The sequence below is a fragment of the Pelecanus crispus genome, chromosome 6 (genome assembly GCF_030463565.1).
Source record: "Pelecanus crispus isolate bPelCri1 chromosome 6, bPelCri1.pri, whole genome shotgun sequence".
NCBI lineage: Eukaryota > Metazoa > Chordata > Aves > Pelecaniformes > Pelecanidae > Pelecanus > Pelecanus crispus.
This window is the reverse complement of record NC_134648.1, coordinates 18,071,336-18,088,318: the sequence shown is the minus strand read 5'-3', so window position 1 is coordinate 18,088,318 and position 16,983 is coordinate 18,071,336. Positions and strand designations below refer to the sequence as shown.

The 16,983-nt window shown below is 49.7% G+C and overlaps 1 protein-coding gene across 1 annotated transcript in view; it reads left to right on the top strand.

Moving 5' to 3' along the window:
* Positions 1 to 16,983, top strand: part of SLC67A1 (solute carrier family 67 member 1) — a 67,618-nt gene that overhangs the window by 48,631 nt on the left and 2,004 nt on the right. The window contains exons 9-10 of the mRNA XM_075712747.1: positions 9,224 to 9,325; positions 13,676 to 13,796. Of these exons, the coding sequence (XP_075568862.1) occupies positions 9,224 to 9,325; positions 13,676 to 13,796 (223 nt within the window). The remainder of the gene's footprint in view (positions 1 to 9,223; positions 9,326 to 13,675; positions 13,797 to 16,983) is intronic.

The window sequence follows — 16,983 nt, the reverse complement described above, 5'->3', positions numbered from 1 at the left end:
AGAGCAACAGATGGTTATAAGCAAGCCTCAAGGTAGGAATGCAAGTTAAGCAATATCCTGAAGGAGGGTGGTCTTGTTATTAAATCCACCTTCATTTCCTGGGCATTGCTGCAGAGTTCCTGTGGGATCTGGAGGAGCTTCTCATCTGGGAAATGGCAGCTTTAGTTCCTTCCCTCATGATTTGGATTTGGCATAGTGTTACCAGTTGCTTGGGCTCTGCCCTGGCCTCACCAAATCTGGGCACCTTGGACACTAGCTGACGAGCATGGCCATACATCAGCAAGTCTGCAGAGTAAACCAGCTGGAGCTGAGGAGCTGGTGCCTTTACCATGTCTGTTCTGGATGGGTGGCTTTGGACTAGCTGCCGCTCAGTCCCATAAGCTCAACATCTGCTACCAGCTGGATGTACCCTCCCATCCAGTCTCATCGGAAAGAAAACTGTTTACTGGTGAAACTGCTCCACAGCATGGAAACAACGTGACAAGTGGGGTGATCAGCAGCTGCTTTCCAGAGCGTGCTTCTGATCCAAACTCCACTGCTAGCAGAGGCTTTTCCTACGTTAGTCTTTGTATGCCCACTCCTAGACCAGGGTCTGCAGGAATCACTTAGGTTTTAGAGGGGCCGAGTCGCCCTCTTCTATCTTCTTCCCCCTTTGAATGTAGAGGGACTTCCCAACAGCTATGCTCTTAACTTAGACCTATCAGTTAAATCCTTGTTATATATGTTTACACTGAAATAAAATTTGGGGTTGCACCATGGATATGGTGTGCTTGTTTCGATCTGGCTAACGTAGGCGGCAGTAGCACAGAAGGTAAAAACAGCACTTGTGCAGCCGGGGCAGGAATGGCTTCATGTTGCCAGATAGATCTTGGATGCTGCTGTTAGGTCCAGGCTGTCTGTCTTCAGGACACTGCTGTTAAGTCTGGGATATCTGTCTGTCTTCACTATTGTTTCCCAGATTAGTTTGGTTGAAACTACTGTAGATAAGGTTACCTGTGCTGCTGTGCTGGTGCACCCTATGTATAGATACAGCCCTGGAAGATATGGGAATTATCGCATTCACTTTGCTTCCTGACGAATAATCAGATGTCAGTGCTAACCAGGGACCTGCCCTTTCCCATAGTTACAGGGTTTCATCCCACAGAGGCCAGTCATATCTATTACCATGCTCTCATCCAGCAGTGGCCTACAGGCTCAGGTGCAGCATCAGTTTTGCTGGGGAGAATTTGCCTCAGGACATTTGGCACAGAAACTAGCTTTTGTCAGCCAGGCAGTTTCTTTCAGCTATCCATGCAGTTTCTGTCCATGTTGCTATGCATACGCTACAGCAGATGACTGTGGACATCAGAAATATAGGAGTGAAGCGGTCATAGGGTACAAACTTCTCTTCTTCATGATGCCACATCGGGGTTTGCTGTCAGAACACCAAAAAGGAAAGGGGAAACAAATGCTTTATTTTTTAAAAAAGCTCAGGATACCTGATTCCTGGTGGCAGCAAAGCCATCTTGCCCAAGAGCTTGCAAAGCACTGCTTTCTGCTTTGTTGTTTGTTCTTTCTACTTTATCACTGGCAGTTCCAAGCTCTGCTCTAGTTTATGCAGGACCAGATCCTTAGCTGGTCCAAATAATATTCTCACCATCTGGCTCTTAAATTCTTGTAAAGCATTAAAATTTGTGTCTTTACTTTCAAATCAAGTCTCTGGCTGGAACTGCCCAAAGGTGTCTCTTGCAGATAGTGACTGGATTAATGTTCTATGGCTTCTTGCTGTTGGGTTTCCTCCAGTGGAAGATGTATTCAGGGAATGCAATGTGTACCGGCTCTGTCCTGCCGAGCCCCAGAGTTGTTTGTGTGCCTTCATCTTGTCTCAGCTGGCATTTCAGAGGCATTTGTTTCTGTTGTACAATGGATTGATACTGCTGGAGATCATAGATATAAATGCAGATTAAGGTGCAAACAAATTCCCCCAGTCTGGATGGGTGAATGGTGATTAATATCTGCTGACTGGCTTCCCCACTTCACTTAGTAAATTATAGCTTTATTCATAAGGAATATAATGTCCTTTTCAATGAATTTCATCAACAAGATCCTCAGCTTTGATTTCTCATTCCTTAGTTTGCCTTTCCATAAAATATTGCAGGGGTTTTCCCATTCTCTTGGGCTTGCTCTGAGCCCTCCTGTCAGAGGAAACATCCCCCTCCTGTTTGCATTCCTCCCTGGACCTGAAAATGGGTCATGTTTAAGGGCTTTTATAGATGGGAGCAGACGTCACAGAAATGAAGGGCCATGTTGTGTTTACTTTAAACCTCCCTGTAGACATTGAACACAGTGCCTGGGTGGCTGCACGGCACGGCTGGCTAATACACCCAGCGCCGTGTCCCAGGGTCTCACCTGCTCCCAGCACACATTGCATGCACTGAGCGGCTTCAGAGGCACACCAGGAATGGCACAGCGAGCAAGGCTTAGCTGAGCCCTTTACTCAGCTCTTCCCCAAAAGCCTTGCACCGAGAAAAGCATTTCCCAGTCTGTCAATTCCTGCCAACTTTTAGTAGTATTATTGCTTTGTGTTATTGTAGTTTCTATTTTTTTAATGAGATCATCTAAAGACAAACATCTTCCTCTAGCACAGAAGGTGATGTTGCAGCCTCCTTTCCCAGCCCGATCAGTAATCCCAGGATGACTCAAATAACGATGGTCTCTTCCCGCTTTCTGCTCCTGCCCCAAGGATATTATGCTCCAATTGCTTAACCTGAATTTTCAGCTTCTCAGCCTCATTTAACCTACTGTGGTGAGAAGCGGCCAATGCAGTGTAAACATCTCTGTTTCTCACTGTTTCTCCCATTCAAGCCAGCTGCAGGGCACCTAGAGAGGAGATTTTGAATAGCTTTGAGTCAGTCCACCTAATTTTCAGTAGGCAACTGAAATATTTTGTCGTCAATATCTCAAACACCTCTTTGCACGGGTAGATGAGCACAGAAACACTGATCCCACAGGACGTGAGGCGTTTGCCACTTTTGCAGATGGAGGATGTTAGTGAGCAGCCCAGCTAATTCAGGCAGCCCTCCTGAGGGATCCCATCTGGAACTCCTCAGCCTCACCTCATTGGGCTTGGTCCCATCTTGTCACTTCATGACCACGCAGAACCCCAACAAATGGGGGGGTTGCCCTGTGCCCAGCCTGAGAGGATCCCTGTGGGTTTGGAAGGCAGGTTTTTGGAGCCCAGGAGCCTCATGGGCTTTGGCTGTCTGCTCCCCAGAGCACCTCTCTTGCTTGTTCCCTTGCTGTTCATCAGCTCTGTTCACATGGGAACGGTATATATCACTTGCCAGCAATGAAGTGGCTCAGCTGGTGCTGGTGGTGGGTTATGTCCTCCCAAAGTTGTGCATGTAGCACCAATGACCACCGCTCATGGCATGGGGTATCCTCAGCACCCTTCGCCAAGTTGGCTGCCCACAGCATGGTCACCCTTCACCCCAGTGCTGGTGGTACATCTCCTTGCTACTTGCTACTTGTACCCCTGCTTGGAGGGACGTAGGTTGCCTTGCTGCTGCTCCTGGCCTGTCTCATGGAGACCTGAGTGGCCCAAAGACAGACATCTGCTGATGTATTGTTGTAAAAGTTCCCGTGGGAGTACCTGTCCACAGGCAATGGGGGCTTCCCAGCTCTCTGGATGAAGCACTGGCCCAGGAGCTGGTGCCAATTTACTGTTTGTGGTTAGGCAAAGAGCATCGCCTAATAGCAGAGGATGTTGGAAAATGTGGGGCAGGCTGAAGCGCAGTGAGGGTGGGAAGGGGGCTCAATTCTGGGTTGGGACAGAGCCAAAGGAGGTCAGAGAAGGGTGTGCGGGAAGGCGGTGTCATAGCACTGGGACAAAGAGCTGTCTGATGTGGAAACAAAGGCGTTGCTTAGAAAATGAAATATGACCGAGGCTGGAGTGGGCTGATGGTGAAGTGAAAATAGCAAGTGGGGAGTGATTTGAGCAATCCAGGGCTCTGCAGTGATACTTAAAGCACCCTGATAGCATGGGGCTGTCTGATGAGCTGGGACTGTGCCAGCGTAAGTCAAGGAGGCGGAGTCAGCTGGGAGATAACAAAATGAGGAGGGGAAGGCAGACAGCAGGAGGGGTACCTCTGCGCCAGGTGTCTTGCATTTCAGAGATTTCCTTGCTCATGATATGCTTGAAGCATTTTTATCTGATTGCCAGTGGATCTCCAGGCAAGAAGTGTGAGAGCCCATTGGGGATGCAATCCCTCTGTCCTCTGGGGCTAAGCTTCCAGAGTCCTCTCATCTCAGAAGTCATGCGAACTAAATTTCCCTCAGAGTGGATGCCTGGGAGTGTGAGATGCCATTCAATCTCCCTCCAGAGAATAATTAATTTCATAATAATTTAAAAGAATTTAACTTTGCCTAATAGCCAGAAGCGGGCCTAGACTCTGGCTTTTTTTTGCAGTTGCGAGCACAATAGCATGGAGAACTTCCAGACATAGTCTCTAGCTTGGAAAATGCTGCCGGAGGATTAGGCAAGTGAAATACCTGGAGTCCCTTGTTGATATCTAAAGTCACATCTTGTGCTTAGATTTCAAACCACGGGAGGGTGTGGGGGAAGCTTTCCTTTAAGAACTTTTTCTCAAAAAAAACCCAAAGCAAAATGCACCAAACAAAAACTCTGGGTGGGACAAAGGGGTAGATATTTATTACCCTGAGGATCAAAAAATCATAAGACATCTGTTCTATTTACTGTGTTTAAGTTCGTATTGTTGTACAAGCTCCACCTCTAGCTGTGCAGCTACTGGAGGGACAAGTTGGTACGGAGTGATCCTGAAAAGATGAGAGAGATTCCTGGAGAGATTTACATTGCATATCATCTTATCACCAGTCTGTCCCTCTTGCTTTTTTTTTTTTTTTTTTCCCCTGCACAGCAAAAGAGATGATTAAAGAGACAGGGATTTAATTACAGCCAGGTATGCCTAGGGGGAAAACCCACTTGGTGAAAGGACCTTGCAACAACAAACAGAAAGTTCTCCAGTTTCCTGGCTTTGAAGGATTTAAATCTGTGGAGGGGGGCAGGCTGGAGGGGGAAAGAAAGCAATTAGGCTGGAGTTTGCAAAACATACGGTCCTCTTCCCCCTCTTCAGCAAAGTGCTGCCTTCAGCAGTTTGGTCCTCACCATCAGCTCTCCTTCCAGTCCCACTGCCCTCCTGCTCCTGTGCAAGACCTGAACTACTTCTCAAGCGCTTTCTGGCACGGCCGTGTCAGTAAACAACTACCTTTTCCCCCCACCCAAGGTTTTGCACCACCTTCAGCCCGTGCAGAAAAGCTTCATGATTTTTTTTTTGCTCCCTGCGGTCTGCCCCAGCCAGTGCCCACCTGCGCATCCCACCCCAGCCAGTACTGCGCTCGCCCTGGGAACTGCCAGACGGGCACAATTTCAAAGGCGAGAGATACGGGTACAGCATGTGGGAGGCTGCCTCTGATGTGAATCATGCTATCTGCGCTAGGGATGGGGCCCCACATCTTCTCTGCTAGGCTGTACCAGTGTATCTGGCCTGCTGCGCCTGCCTCTCCGACCTTCTCGCGTCTTTTCAGTTCCAGGCTGTTGGGTGAAAGGGAATTTATTTTGTTGCTGAGTTCTGTCAAACTTTCAATTGGTGCTGATGGAAGAATCTGTAGAAAGAGTCCTGTGTCCACTGAGCGTGGAGGACCAGCCGAGCACCTGCGTAACTCCTCGAGCCTCCACCGATGAGGTTAGCTACTTGCAGGTGCCAGTCCTGCTCAGCAACGGCTCCACACAGCAAAGCTAGTGCTTCACCATTCAAAAATCTTCCAAAAACTAGCACCTTAAACCTTCAAACAGCAACAATCTTTTCCATCCTGCAAGGGATTTCTCAAATTTGTTAACAATGAAATGGGCAGTTGGCTCTTCTGAGCAAACGGGAGCTGCTGTCTTCCCAGAAATCAAATACATTGATAGAGGTAAGGAGTATTTTTCTACGCGATCAGCTGAACTAGTGTAACGAATCCCCAGTTTGGCGAATCCAGCATGACAACAAGGAGAGATTTGGCTGTTCTTATGCATTTATTGGGAGACTTATTTGCCTTTAAAGAAGGAGGCGGGGAAGGAAAAAAAAAAAGAGTTGGTTTATCCTGTGACATGTGTACACAGCCACAGGCAGTGCCTGTTATTTCACTTGCAAACAATTTCCTCTCTCTTTTGTTTATTGATGACAGAAGGCATTCCAGCCAGGTACACTGGCTCTTCCCCGACTTCAAAGGAGGTCAGGTTACAAAGGCAAGTACCATCCAGGCAAAATGAAATGCAGGAGGGCAAGGCCCATCGCAGTCTATTTCAATGGGAGGTTGCATGCACAGGAAAAGCCCAGAATGTGCCAGTAGGAATAAAAATAAGGATAAATCCCATTGCTGCCTTTTTGGTGCCACCAGGGCTTATCCATGGGAGTGATGATGGCCAGATCATCCAGGATGCCCCCACTACCCCATGGCAATGGCAGCATACGTCCAAAACCTTACATGAGAGAGTGCACATGAACCACCTCTTGCTTCCTCCTTCCCAAATGAGCCTGTGCAGGCGGCTGCCACTTACGCAAACCAGGGGACTGCGCGCCCAGGGCAAATTGCAGGCTGGAAGTAATGGGTTTTCAGGTCTCAATTCGGACTGGAAGCAAGGCCGGAGCTCCTGGTGACTGGAAACATTATGCAGTGGCAAAATCAAGGCACTGGTGTTTGATAGTGTCCAAAGTTAAGATGATGGGCCTTGCCTGCCTGGGGCTCACAACTGTGCTGGGGAGGGAGTCCGGCAGCCCAGATAACTGGTGGGGAGGCTGCAGTCGGTATAACCCAAGGAAGGCTGCTCAGCCCCAAAGGAAAAGCAGGTGGCTTGGGCTGATGCTTGCCCTTGGAAAAAAGTCGGAGCACTGAGTTGGTTGATTCAGCAGTGGTGTTTTACCTCATGCTTGTATTGCTCCAGTCTGAGTGATGGGGAAGCCCACGCTGAATGCCAGGCTTGGCACAAGGACCATCCATCCCCCTGCCCTGTTCACTCTGGGGACAGCCCAGGTAGCCTCCAGTTTGCCTGCCTCCGTGTCCTGCCTGCTTTGCTGCAGCGGTGCTTGTTCCCTGCACTTAGGTGCTCACGCGTAGTGATGGAGACATTTTTGAGTGCGCTACTCCCACGGCCATCAGACCAGGTTGCTCTGAGACATGGCTGATGATCTACCCCAATGACTCAAGGAAGGGCAGGGACCAGGCTGCACCTGCACAGTGTATCCCGATTAAATATGCCATTCAAGTCTGGGCAAATTGAGAAACACTTCCTTTCCTCCCATGCCTCAGCAGAGTCGAACTGGGGTTCAGGTGATGCCACCACTGAGTCAAGCCATGCCCTGCGATGGGGCTCAGCCCCCATCCCACGTGATTCAGCACAGCCCCGGCCCAGGCGAGCCGGTGGGAGGGACTGGGAAGTTGCAAAAAGTTAATGACGATTCTTCATCTTAGGAGCACTCAGCTTAATGAAGCATTACTCAGCGGCTTCTCCACCCACCCCTTTGGTAGGAGCCGCCGGGGCTGGTATCAGCCTCCTCTTGTGTCCACAGCAGGGCTTTCAGCCGGGATGACTCACGTCACCCCATGCATCGTCCGAGCCTCGCACCACAGCAGGTCTGCCAGTGTCCCTGAGGCCACTCGGGTCACCCCATGCATCGTCCCAGCCTCGCACCACTGCCAGTGTCCCTGAGGCCACTCGGTGGGTGACACGACCCGGGAGAGACACGTGGGGCCCATGCCACTGTAACACAGCAGCTGGGCACACGTGAGCCAAGCTCTCAAGACCTGCCTGAGGGTGTGGACAGGGACAAAAAGGAGGCAGAAAAACCGTTTACTGGGAACCAAAATGTCTGCTTGGTGCAATATGCTCTTGTGCTCTGAAGCAATGTGAAGAGTCGAATGTTGACGTTTTCCATTAAGTTGTAGCTTGTTGGAAATATATTCAGTTTGTGGCTGTTGTTCTTTATGCCAACTTTATTTTATTTTTACTCTATTGCTATTTACTTTTTGCTTTTATATTTTATTTTAAGAATTAAATTGCTTTCTCCGGACTGCTTGTCATAGATTAACATTTCCTTTCTTAATAATTTTCTTATTCATTGTGCACTCATTTCCTTTCAGCTGAGTTTGCGTTTCACCTGTAGGACTAACACAGCAAGGTTAAGAATGGCGTAGCATTGTTCCAGGTCCAAGCAGAGCACCGAGGTTTTCTCCAAGCTGGACTGCCATTGAAACAAAGCCATCGCACTAAACGAAGCATTTTGAACTGGAGCTCTTTCAAGTCAGAGGGGTTTTCACCTAGATCAAACAAACCCTTTCCAGGCAGGGAAAACTGAGTAGATTCCTATCTGTCCCTCCCCTAAAATGCAGTTGGCTGGGGTTTGTTTTCAAAGTGATGTCTTCCAGCCTCTGTCCTCATGTGTCCACTTGGGCCATCATCGCTTCAAGTATAGGAGATGCTGAACAGAGAAATAAAAGAGGGAATCTTTGCTCTGCAAAGTGCTGGAAAAGCCAAATACTTCCTGGGATCTAAATTTTTTTGCTCCTCCTTCCCCCCCCTCCCCCGGTTTTTATTTAAAATCTGTAAAACCTGTTCCCCGTCCCTCATGTCTGTGCATACTGGGTATTAGCATCGCCGTCGTACTTGTTTCCTGTCTAAAAATGAAGAACCACACAATTTGTATATTTATAGTTTAAAATAATGTAAGAGAAGGTACAGGAAAGGAGGCATTTTCCTCCTCTGCTTACAAATGTACGATTTTTCTTTGGAAGGACTTGCCAAGAATGAAGACCTTAGTATTAATTGTATTTCACAAAAACATCATGAGTTAGTTAGAAAAATTCATTTGTATCTACAAGCATCTTTAGAAAGTTTCAATCACCACTGGTGAGTAGGCAGTGATGGTAAACTCAGGCGTGCGCCCTGAGTAAAGATTTTCAGCTGATGGGATGGGATGGATCTATCCCTAGGATACAAAATGCTTGAAATAATGGACCATGTCTTCCAGTCGTTTACTGTGACAGTGAGGTCTCTTTTTCTCCAAAAAAAGCAAGGGAATAACCCATTTGCTGCTTTTCATTTGCTTGAAGCACTGTAGCTGTTCTCTTGAGTTTGTTTAAATTGTTAGACATTGGGCTTAATGGTGCTTGTGTGCTTCTTTCCCAGGTTGTCCAGGGTGTGGTTGTTGGAAAACTCACTAACCACTGCACGGAGAGGACCCTGCTCAGGCTCAGCATCTTCGTCTTCGCTGGCGTGGGCCTAGGCATGGTAAGGCTTGGCATGAAATCATCCATGGTGCCTTTTAATAACGCAGCGGCACAAGGTCCGTGAGACCTGGCTGCAATCTCTGTCCCTTGAAATGCCACCACTGGCTTTGCTGGGTGGTCTTCGGGGGGGAAACCAGCTGTCCTGGGCCTCTGTGCAAACAGAGCTGCCCTCAGCGTAAGCACTGCACCAAATACCGATAGCCATGTGAGTAATAGTTACGGGGATTAAAAAAAAATTGATCTTGCACAGAAACTCTTTAAGTCCCTCCTGAGTCACTGGATTTGCATAGAAATCCTGCCCTTGGTCTTGTCAGTGACTTCATTTCCTGAACTACCCAGAAAGTAAATTAAGATTATAGGGGGGAAAATCATCGTGGTTGTATGCTGCTGTGAGACAGCGGAGGTTGTGTGCTCTTATTCTGGGGCTTTATTTTTGCCTAATTTCCCCAAGCTGAGAGTATTTGGGGAAGGAGGTAGCAAGGCAATAATTTTGTTCCTCCATTTTGGGATGAGTGATGTTACCCATTGCCAGTTGTGTCTGCATGGGCGACAGTTGATGCCAATCTCAAATGGTAATTGGAAAACTGAGTTGACTTAGGCAGCTCTGCTGGTAATTGTGTTTGCTCAGATAAGCCATGCTAGGGGAACTGATAGATCTGCCCAGGTGATGGGGATGGAGGAAGGGTGTGCACTGATGGGCCCAAAGGACAGTTGAGCTGTGTCAGCCTTTCACTGTTCCCTTGTCCTGGTTTCGGCTGGGATAGAGTTAATTTTCTTCCTAGTAGCAGGCATAGTGCTGTGTTTTGGATTTAGTAGGAGAAGAATGTTGATAACACACTGATGTTTTAGTTGTTGCTAAGTACTGCTTATGCTAGTCAAGGACTTCTCAGCTTCCCATGCTCTGCCAGGTGCACAAGAAACTGGGAGGGGGCGCAGCCAGAATAGTTGATCCAAACTGACCAAAGGGCTATTCCATACCATATGACGTCATGCTCAGTATATAAACTGGGTGGGGTTGGCCGGGGAGCAGCAATCGCTGCTCGGGAACTGTCTGGGTATCGGTCAGTGGGTGGTGAGCAATTGCATTGTGCATCACTTGCTTTGTATATTGTTATTATTATTATCAGTATTATATTATTATTATTATTATCATTTTACCTGATTTCAATTATTAAACTGTTCTTATCTCAACCCAGGAGTGTTTTTTTTTTTTTCACTCTTACTCCTCCAATTCTCTCCCCCATCCCATCAGGGTAGGGGGAGTGAGCGAGCGGCTGCATGGTGCTTAGTTGCTGGCTGGGGCTAAACCACGACATCCCTGCAGGATTTGGCCTTGAGTCTTGCTTCCAGGGTGCCAGTGACCCCACCAGCACAGGTAGGACGGTTGCCATTCCCACAGCTGCACCACAACCATGGGGAGGTCAGGGCCAAATCCTGGAGGGTATTGAGGCTCATGGTTCCTGGCTACACAGATGAGATGAGGCACCTACGCACCTTTGCTAATCTGAGGCTAAATTGTGTGTCTGAGATGAGGCTGGGAAGGGAGGATGGATGCGGACAAAGGGTTGGTTCTGCAGATGGAGCATGGTCCCCCTCTCTGGGATTTCAGGACTCACAGAGATGCTGCCGGGTGGTGGGATGCTTGGGAAGGGTACCTCCTGGCTGGTGTTGCCAGGTTTTTGGCTGGCACCCGCGTGCCACCTTAGCATGGGACATCGGCACAGGGCTTGGTGCTCCTGAGCATGGCCCAGGAAGGGATTTGAAGGTCTTTTGCTGTTGGTTTTGGGTCATGGGTGGGAACAATTAAGTGGGACCAAGGTGGACGTAGCTCATCAGGAGACCTGAGCAGCCCTAACCATGTGCAGGGCAGGGTGCTGCTGGGACTGGCTCCCCATGCCAAAGGCCAGTCCCACAGCAATCAGGCAGAGGGGCAACCACAGAGTAAATGGCTTTTGTGCACCAAGGTCTCACTGAGAGGGAAGGCTGGAGGTGGCCAGAGGTAGGGGAGAAAGCCTCAATGGCAGTGGAGGGGCACATGGGGCAGCACAGCTTGCAGTGGCTAATGCCCCAGCGCAGGGAGTCTCACAGCGGCTGTGTGGGGAAGGGGAATTGCTGCTGGAAGTTCATTTTAGAGTTGGCAATTATGCCAAGCCTGGAGGGCTGTGGACATCCTGACAGCACAGGCCTGGGGACAAGGGTCAGCAATGACTTCCCACGAGAACTATTCACAGGCAAACGCAGCTGTGATCCTCTGCACCATGGACGCCTTATTAGAAAGCGCTCTGTTCAAGCTGCTGCCGAGAAAACATCCGTTTCTAGGGTGGCTTTCTGTCTTGGCGGCGATGACTGCCGTCACAGCAGCAGGCCCCAAATGCAGAGATTAATGTGTGAAGCTTTTAATCCTGCACAGCCGCCAGTGGAGGAGCATCCCGTCCCCTGTGCCCTTGCTGCATCTGGCCTCCAGACGAAGTAGATTCCCTCCCCAAAGGGTGGAAGCAAGGAGAAAAGCTAGCTGTTAATAAAAGACACTCTGAAACCCATCTTCATATCGCCAGGAGGTGGGCTGAAGTGTTTTTGGAAGGCAGGCACCAGCGGCAGCCGACAGACAGACAGACGTCAGTGCAGCTGGGAAGAGGCTGCAGGATGTTCCCAGCAATCAACGTCTGGAGAAGGGAAGGGGTGGGCTGCAAGCTCAGCAGTAACACCTGGAAAAGGAGAGGAGGGGAGAGCCAGTGTCTGATCTGCAGATGCAAGCCGGGAGTGCATGGGCAGGGGTGTAGGAGGGCTTGGCGGTTGCAATGGGGAAGTTTTTCTCTTTGTCTGAAGGCATGGCTGGGCCTCATCCTGCCTTGCTGCCTGCATATCCCAGGCATTTGCTTTTTGAGCCTGTCTGCTGAAACTCCTGGTTCTGCCTCTCACCTGAAAAAATGCCTTCAGATCTGCTCAGGTCAAAAAGATTGCTACCCACCTGGCCAAGGAGTAGCAAAGACTGGGCTCTGCCTTCTTCCATCCTTTCTGAGTCCCAGGGGCACAAGGAGCCTTTTTTCCTGGGTTTACAGGCAGCACAGATGTGGCTCAGCTCTTTTCTGCCCACTTGCTTAAGCCCATGAGGGAATTCATACAAGACAGGGGAGGGTTAAAGCCGTTTCTTCCTATGAGCTCTGCAATGTTGTCCTGCAATGACATTTGCCCTAGCAAGGAATTATTCTCCCTCTGTCTGGATGTTTATGTACCAAATGCCTGTTCCTCTGTCTTTGTTCTCTGGTTCCTTAATCAGAAGTGCCTAGATCTTAACCAAAATGTAGGCAAAGAGCCCCTCCGAGGAGAGAAACCTGGCTGTGTGTGAGTCTAGAGGGGAACTAGGAATAAACCTCAATATTTCCAAGTCATTAGTGAGCAATGTTTCTGGGCTTCTCCATCTTCTGTAGCCGAGAGGCAGGGACCAGATCTTAGGAGAGAGAACTCCAGAGAATGAAACTTCTGGCTAAACCAGCAACAGAAATGTTTTCCAGCCACAGTAACACACCTTGAGACACAGGTGAGGGCAGGAGACTTGCAAGAAAGGGGGAATTTCCTTTCCATGCCCCAGAGAAATCCATTCATTTGACCAGCAAGGTTTGTGAATGAGCTGAGAGCCGCTCTAGCCCCACGGCTTAGGGAGCTTCACCACTTTTGTTTCGGTATTAAACAGCTGGAGGGATGTCTCCACTAAGAATATGTGCAATAACAAAATCATTACTCTCCCTAATTATGCTCGCTAATGTGCACTTATGGCCAGAAGACCTATTCCAGATTACTGAATTTGGTGAATTTATTAGCAAGGAAGTAGCAGAACAGGATTAGAAATCCCAAAGGTTACATAATGCGCTGCGCTCATTTATTTTGACAAGCTCAGTTTAGTTTTAATTATTCATGATAATGAACTGAAATGCCTTCTCTAGGCTGTTTTGTATAAGTAGTGGAGGCTTCCTGAAGTACACCACATGCATCTGCTGTTCAACGTTTCCTCAGGAGTTGGACAAGAGACAGAAGACGGGGGGAAGGGTGTGGGGACGTCACTAATTCCCAGACGCTAAAAATACCCGCAGCAGTGCCAGAGACACATGCTGCCAGATTGTAGGGTATCGTTTGCTACTTGCACTGCATGCTTGGAATAATTTGCTGCAGACAAATGGTGGGCTATGAAAGACCCTGCAATGGCCAAAGCCACACCATCATGGATCAGTTGTGGCTCCCACAATTTACCTAAGTCATGGATTTGGCTCGTGATGTTTTTCTCGGTTGTTTCTTGCCACAAAGTCACCATTTGTGCTCTCTAATGATCTGTCATCCATTTTGTCCTGTCCCTTAGGCCCTGATGAGGACCGTGTGGCACTACTGCATTGTTGCGGTGCCGCTGGTGTTTGCCTTCAGCACACTGGGCACCATCACTGACAGCATCCTCACCAAGGCTGTCCCCTCCTCTGACACCGGTAAGACTCATCAAAAAAGATCAGACTGGTCTTTTCTTATTTTTGAGTCCATCACGTGCTTCCCAGGTCACCCCGCTGATATCGAGCCCAATTCCCCAGCAAATCTGACTTGGCACTGATGGGGCTAGTGCAGGATGAGCTTGAACAACCATCCTGTGACCCAGTGCTCCTGGTCCTGTGCTGCCTGCCGACATCCATAGTGCCAGATGCAGTAAGGGAAGCCTCTCCCAAACTTTCCTTTCCATGTGAACCCAAGATACATTCAAGATTTTCCACCATGAGGGTGAGCTGTTCATTCACACCTTTTAACTTAAGGCATCTCAAGAGGGTATTCTGGGTCGCTCTTTGGAAACGTGTTTTGCCTGATGCAGTAATTGCCCCGCTCCGTACATTTTGGCTGTGTTTCAGTCAAAGAGTTACTATATTTCTCTGTGCAAGGGGGCTGAAATGCTACAGTAGACACACAAATCTTTATATGTGGGGTTTTTTTCTCCTGTCAACAAAGGAAATATGCCTACGCTATTGTCATGGGAGCCTTGCTGAGTTTGTCCCAGGATGGAGCTGGGTTAACCAGTTTGGTGTCTTTTGCTCAAGCTCTTTCAGGGTTTGCTCCGCAAGCCACGTTCACCGGGTACCCGAGAGTTTCTCTGCTCTAGCTGAGCCTTTCTGGGATGCCAGCCTGCACCCTTCATCTTCCCTAGCAGCCATCTAAGCAGATACCTCTGCACAGACCCTACCAAGAATGGGATTTACAGTTTGCACAGCCCATTAGTGAAGTTTATAAAGCACTTTTGAGATGCTTCTGGATGAAGAGCTTTTCTAAATGTCACTTCAGTGGTTTATTTGTAAAGCTGACCACCACATCTCCTACAAATGCTAGGAGCCCACAATTTCCAAGTGCGATACTTCTACCTGGGAGGACCACTTAGTTCCCAGGGAGGTGGGGACTGGGGATGCCCTAGCCCCTGCGCTCAGATGGGAAGAAAATCTGCTGTTTCATGAGTTGGAGCGATGTTCATGCAAGGAGGGAGAGCCAGGGGGGAAGGGCACCAGGCGGCTTTGGGATGTATGGCCAAGCTGGAATTCATCCAGGCTCTTCTCAAAGGGGCTTTGTGAGGAAAACCGAAGCATTGCTTGGCTTTTAAAGCCCCGAGGCAAGCTTCGGTCAGAGAGGAAAATGGGCTTAGTTGCCTCATGCTTCTCCCCACTTGCGTATGTTGTTAGGTCAGCTTGTGCCTCAGTGGGACGGATGGTCCCTGCATGGTGGGGCAGGATTGCAGGGCAGGGCGGAGGCAGCCCGTGGGGCAGCGTGGACAGTCAGGAGGGGGTCGTGGATGTCGGGAGAGCCATGGGCTCTGCGGGGCTTTCTTTTCCCATCCTGGGCTGATGCCATGCCAAGCGCTACTACAAATTGCAGAGTTACAGTGGGGCCAAAACCAGGCATGCGAGGAGGGATGCTGCTGGCATAGAGGATCATGGTGCGGGGGGAAAACTGTCTCCACCGCTCCTCCCTGGCCCTCACCTTTCAAACCCAGCTTCCTCCTTGCAATGTTTCTGAGGGAAGAGGCATCTGATGGTTTTGTGCTTGTTTTGGACGCACCCGGGCAGAGGCCAGGGCAAAGGCAGGAATGCCTGACACAGCAGAGCCACGTCCCGGCGAGCTGCCTCTCCGCAGCAGCTGTGGCAGTGACAGCGTGGGTGTCTCGCAGAGAAATGCAGCTATTAAAATGCCTGCCATCTGTCTCTGGCTGTGGGTGGCACCCCGCGACGGCTGCTCCACCCGTACAGCAGCTAAAAGGCTGCTCCTTCCTATCTGAGCCTGAGACCGGCTCTGCAAAGCAAGCATTTTGGTGATGTGTTAGAAATCCCCACTTTTCTAAGAGCATGGAAATCTGGCTTTATGAAAAAGCCTTACTGTCGCAGAGTCAAAAACCTGAGTGCTAGCTTGCAACAACTTTTAGGTAATGCAAGGAAATCAAACGGGAATTTGCCTTTGGAAACATCACTTTTGAGCCTTGCTGCTGTTTTTGCCTGATATTTTTGCCAGCCTGGGGCTGGCAGAGCCCGTGGATGTTTTTCTTTGGGCCAGGGAGAGGCTTTCCAAGGAGCTGGAGGTTGGGCTGAGCTCAGGTGTCCGTCTCATTGCAGGGTGGGAACGGATGGGGCGTTGCAGGAGGCTAGCCTGTCCACCCTTGCTAGACACTGAGTCACTCATCCTTGCCTTTTAAATAGGTGTCTCAGAAAGGGAACAGTGGGACATAGGGTGGCACCACCCCTTGTACCCATAATCCTGCTTTCAGGACTGAGCCAAGGTCACTTCCTACCGAGGCTGATGAGTTTGTCACTTGCTCTTTGCTTATGGCTGGGGCTTTGCACTGAAGGGAAGAGAGCGGAAATTATTTCATTCATTTCCCTTTGATTTTTTTTTCCCTCTCCTCATCTTCAAAGGCAGGAAGGGAAAATTCTGCCCCACGTGCACGTGCTGTTCAGCTGGGCGTGCGAGCTGGTGGGAGGGCAGCCCTAAGCCCAGAGGGACTTGCATCTGCACAAGCACTCCTTGTCAACCCCAGTCCCTCCCCGAGAATGGAGGTCTTGTTTCTGCGCAGAGCCCCCCGCCCTCAGGGGAAGGAGGGAGGAAGCCTAGCAGAGCCTCCCTGCATAATGGGCCCCATTTCATGATTTTATTTGCACATCAGACACAAAACCTTAGGAGGAGAGCTTGCAGCCAGGCAGGGCTTGGTGCGTTGAACCCCCCAGCTTTGCTCGAGCTTTACTGGTTTGAAGGCGGCCACTGGTAGTGATGACCTAACTGTTAAATTAGGCCCCGCAATTGCCCCACGGGCGTGTGGCTGATCTGGGCCAGCACCATCATCTGAGTGCGGCAACAGGATGTGAGCTGGAAAAGAGGGCAAGCTGGGGCACTCCCCCACAGCGGAGGGTGGGAGGAAGGATGGAGCTGCCCGCCTTGGGGAGCCTCCAGCACCCAACCCTGAAACCTGTGGGAGGAGAGGAGGGCTGGGGCAGGAGGGGAGGATGGGCTCCCGCCTGGACAGGTCATGCCAGGTATGGGAAAAGGGAGAAAAAAGCTGGGGAGGGAGAAAAAATGGCAGGGAAGTTTCAGAAAGTGGGATAGCCGTGATGAAGAAGGTGAGCATGTGTGTTGGCAGAGCTGCGCAAAGCGATGGCA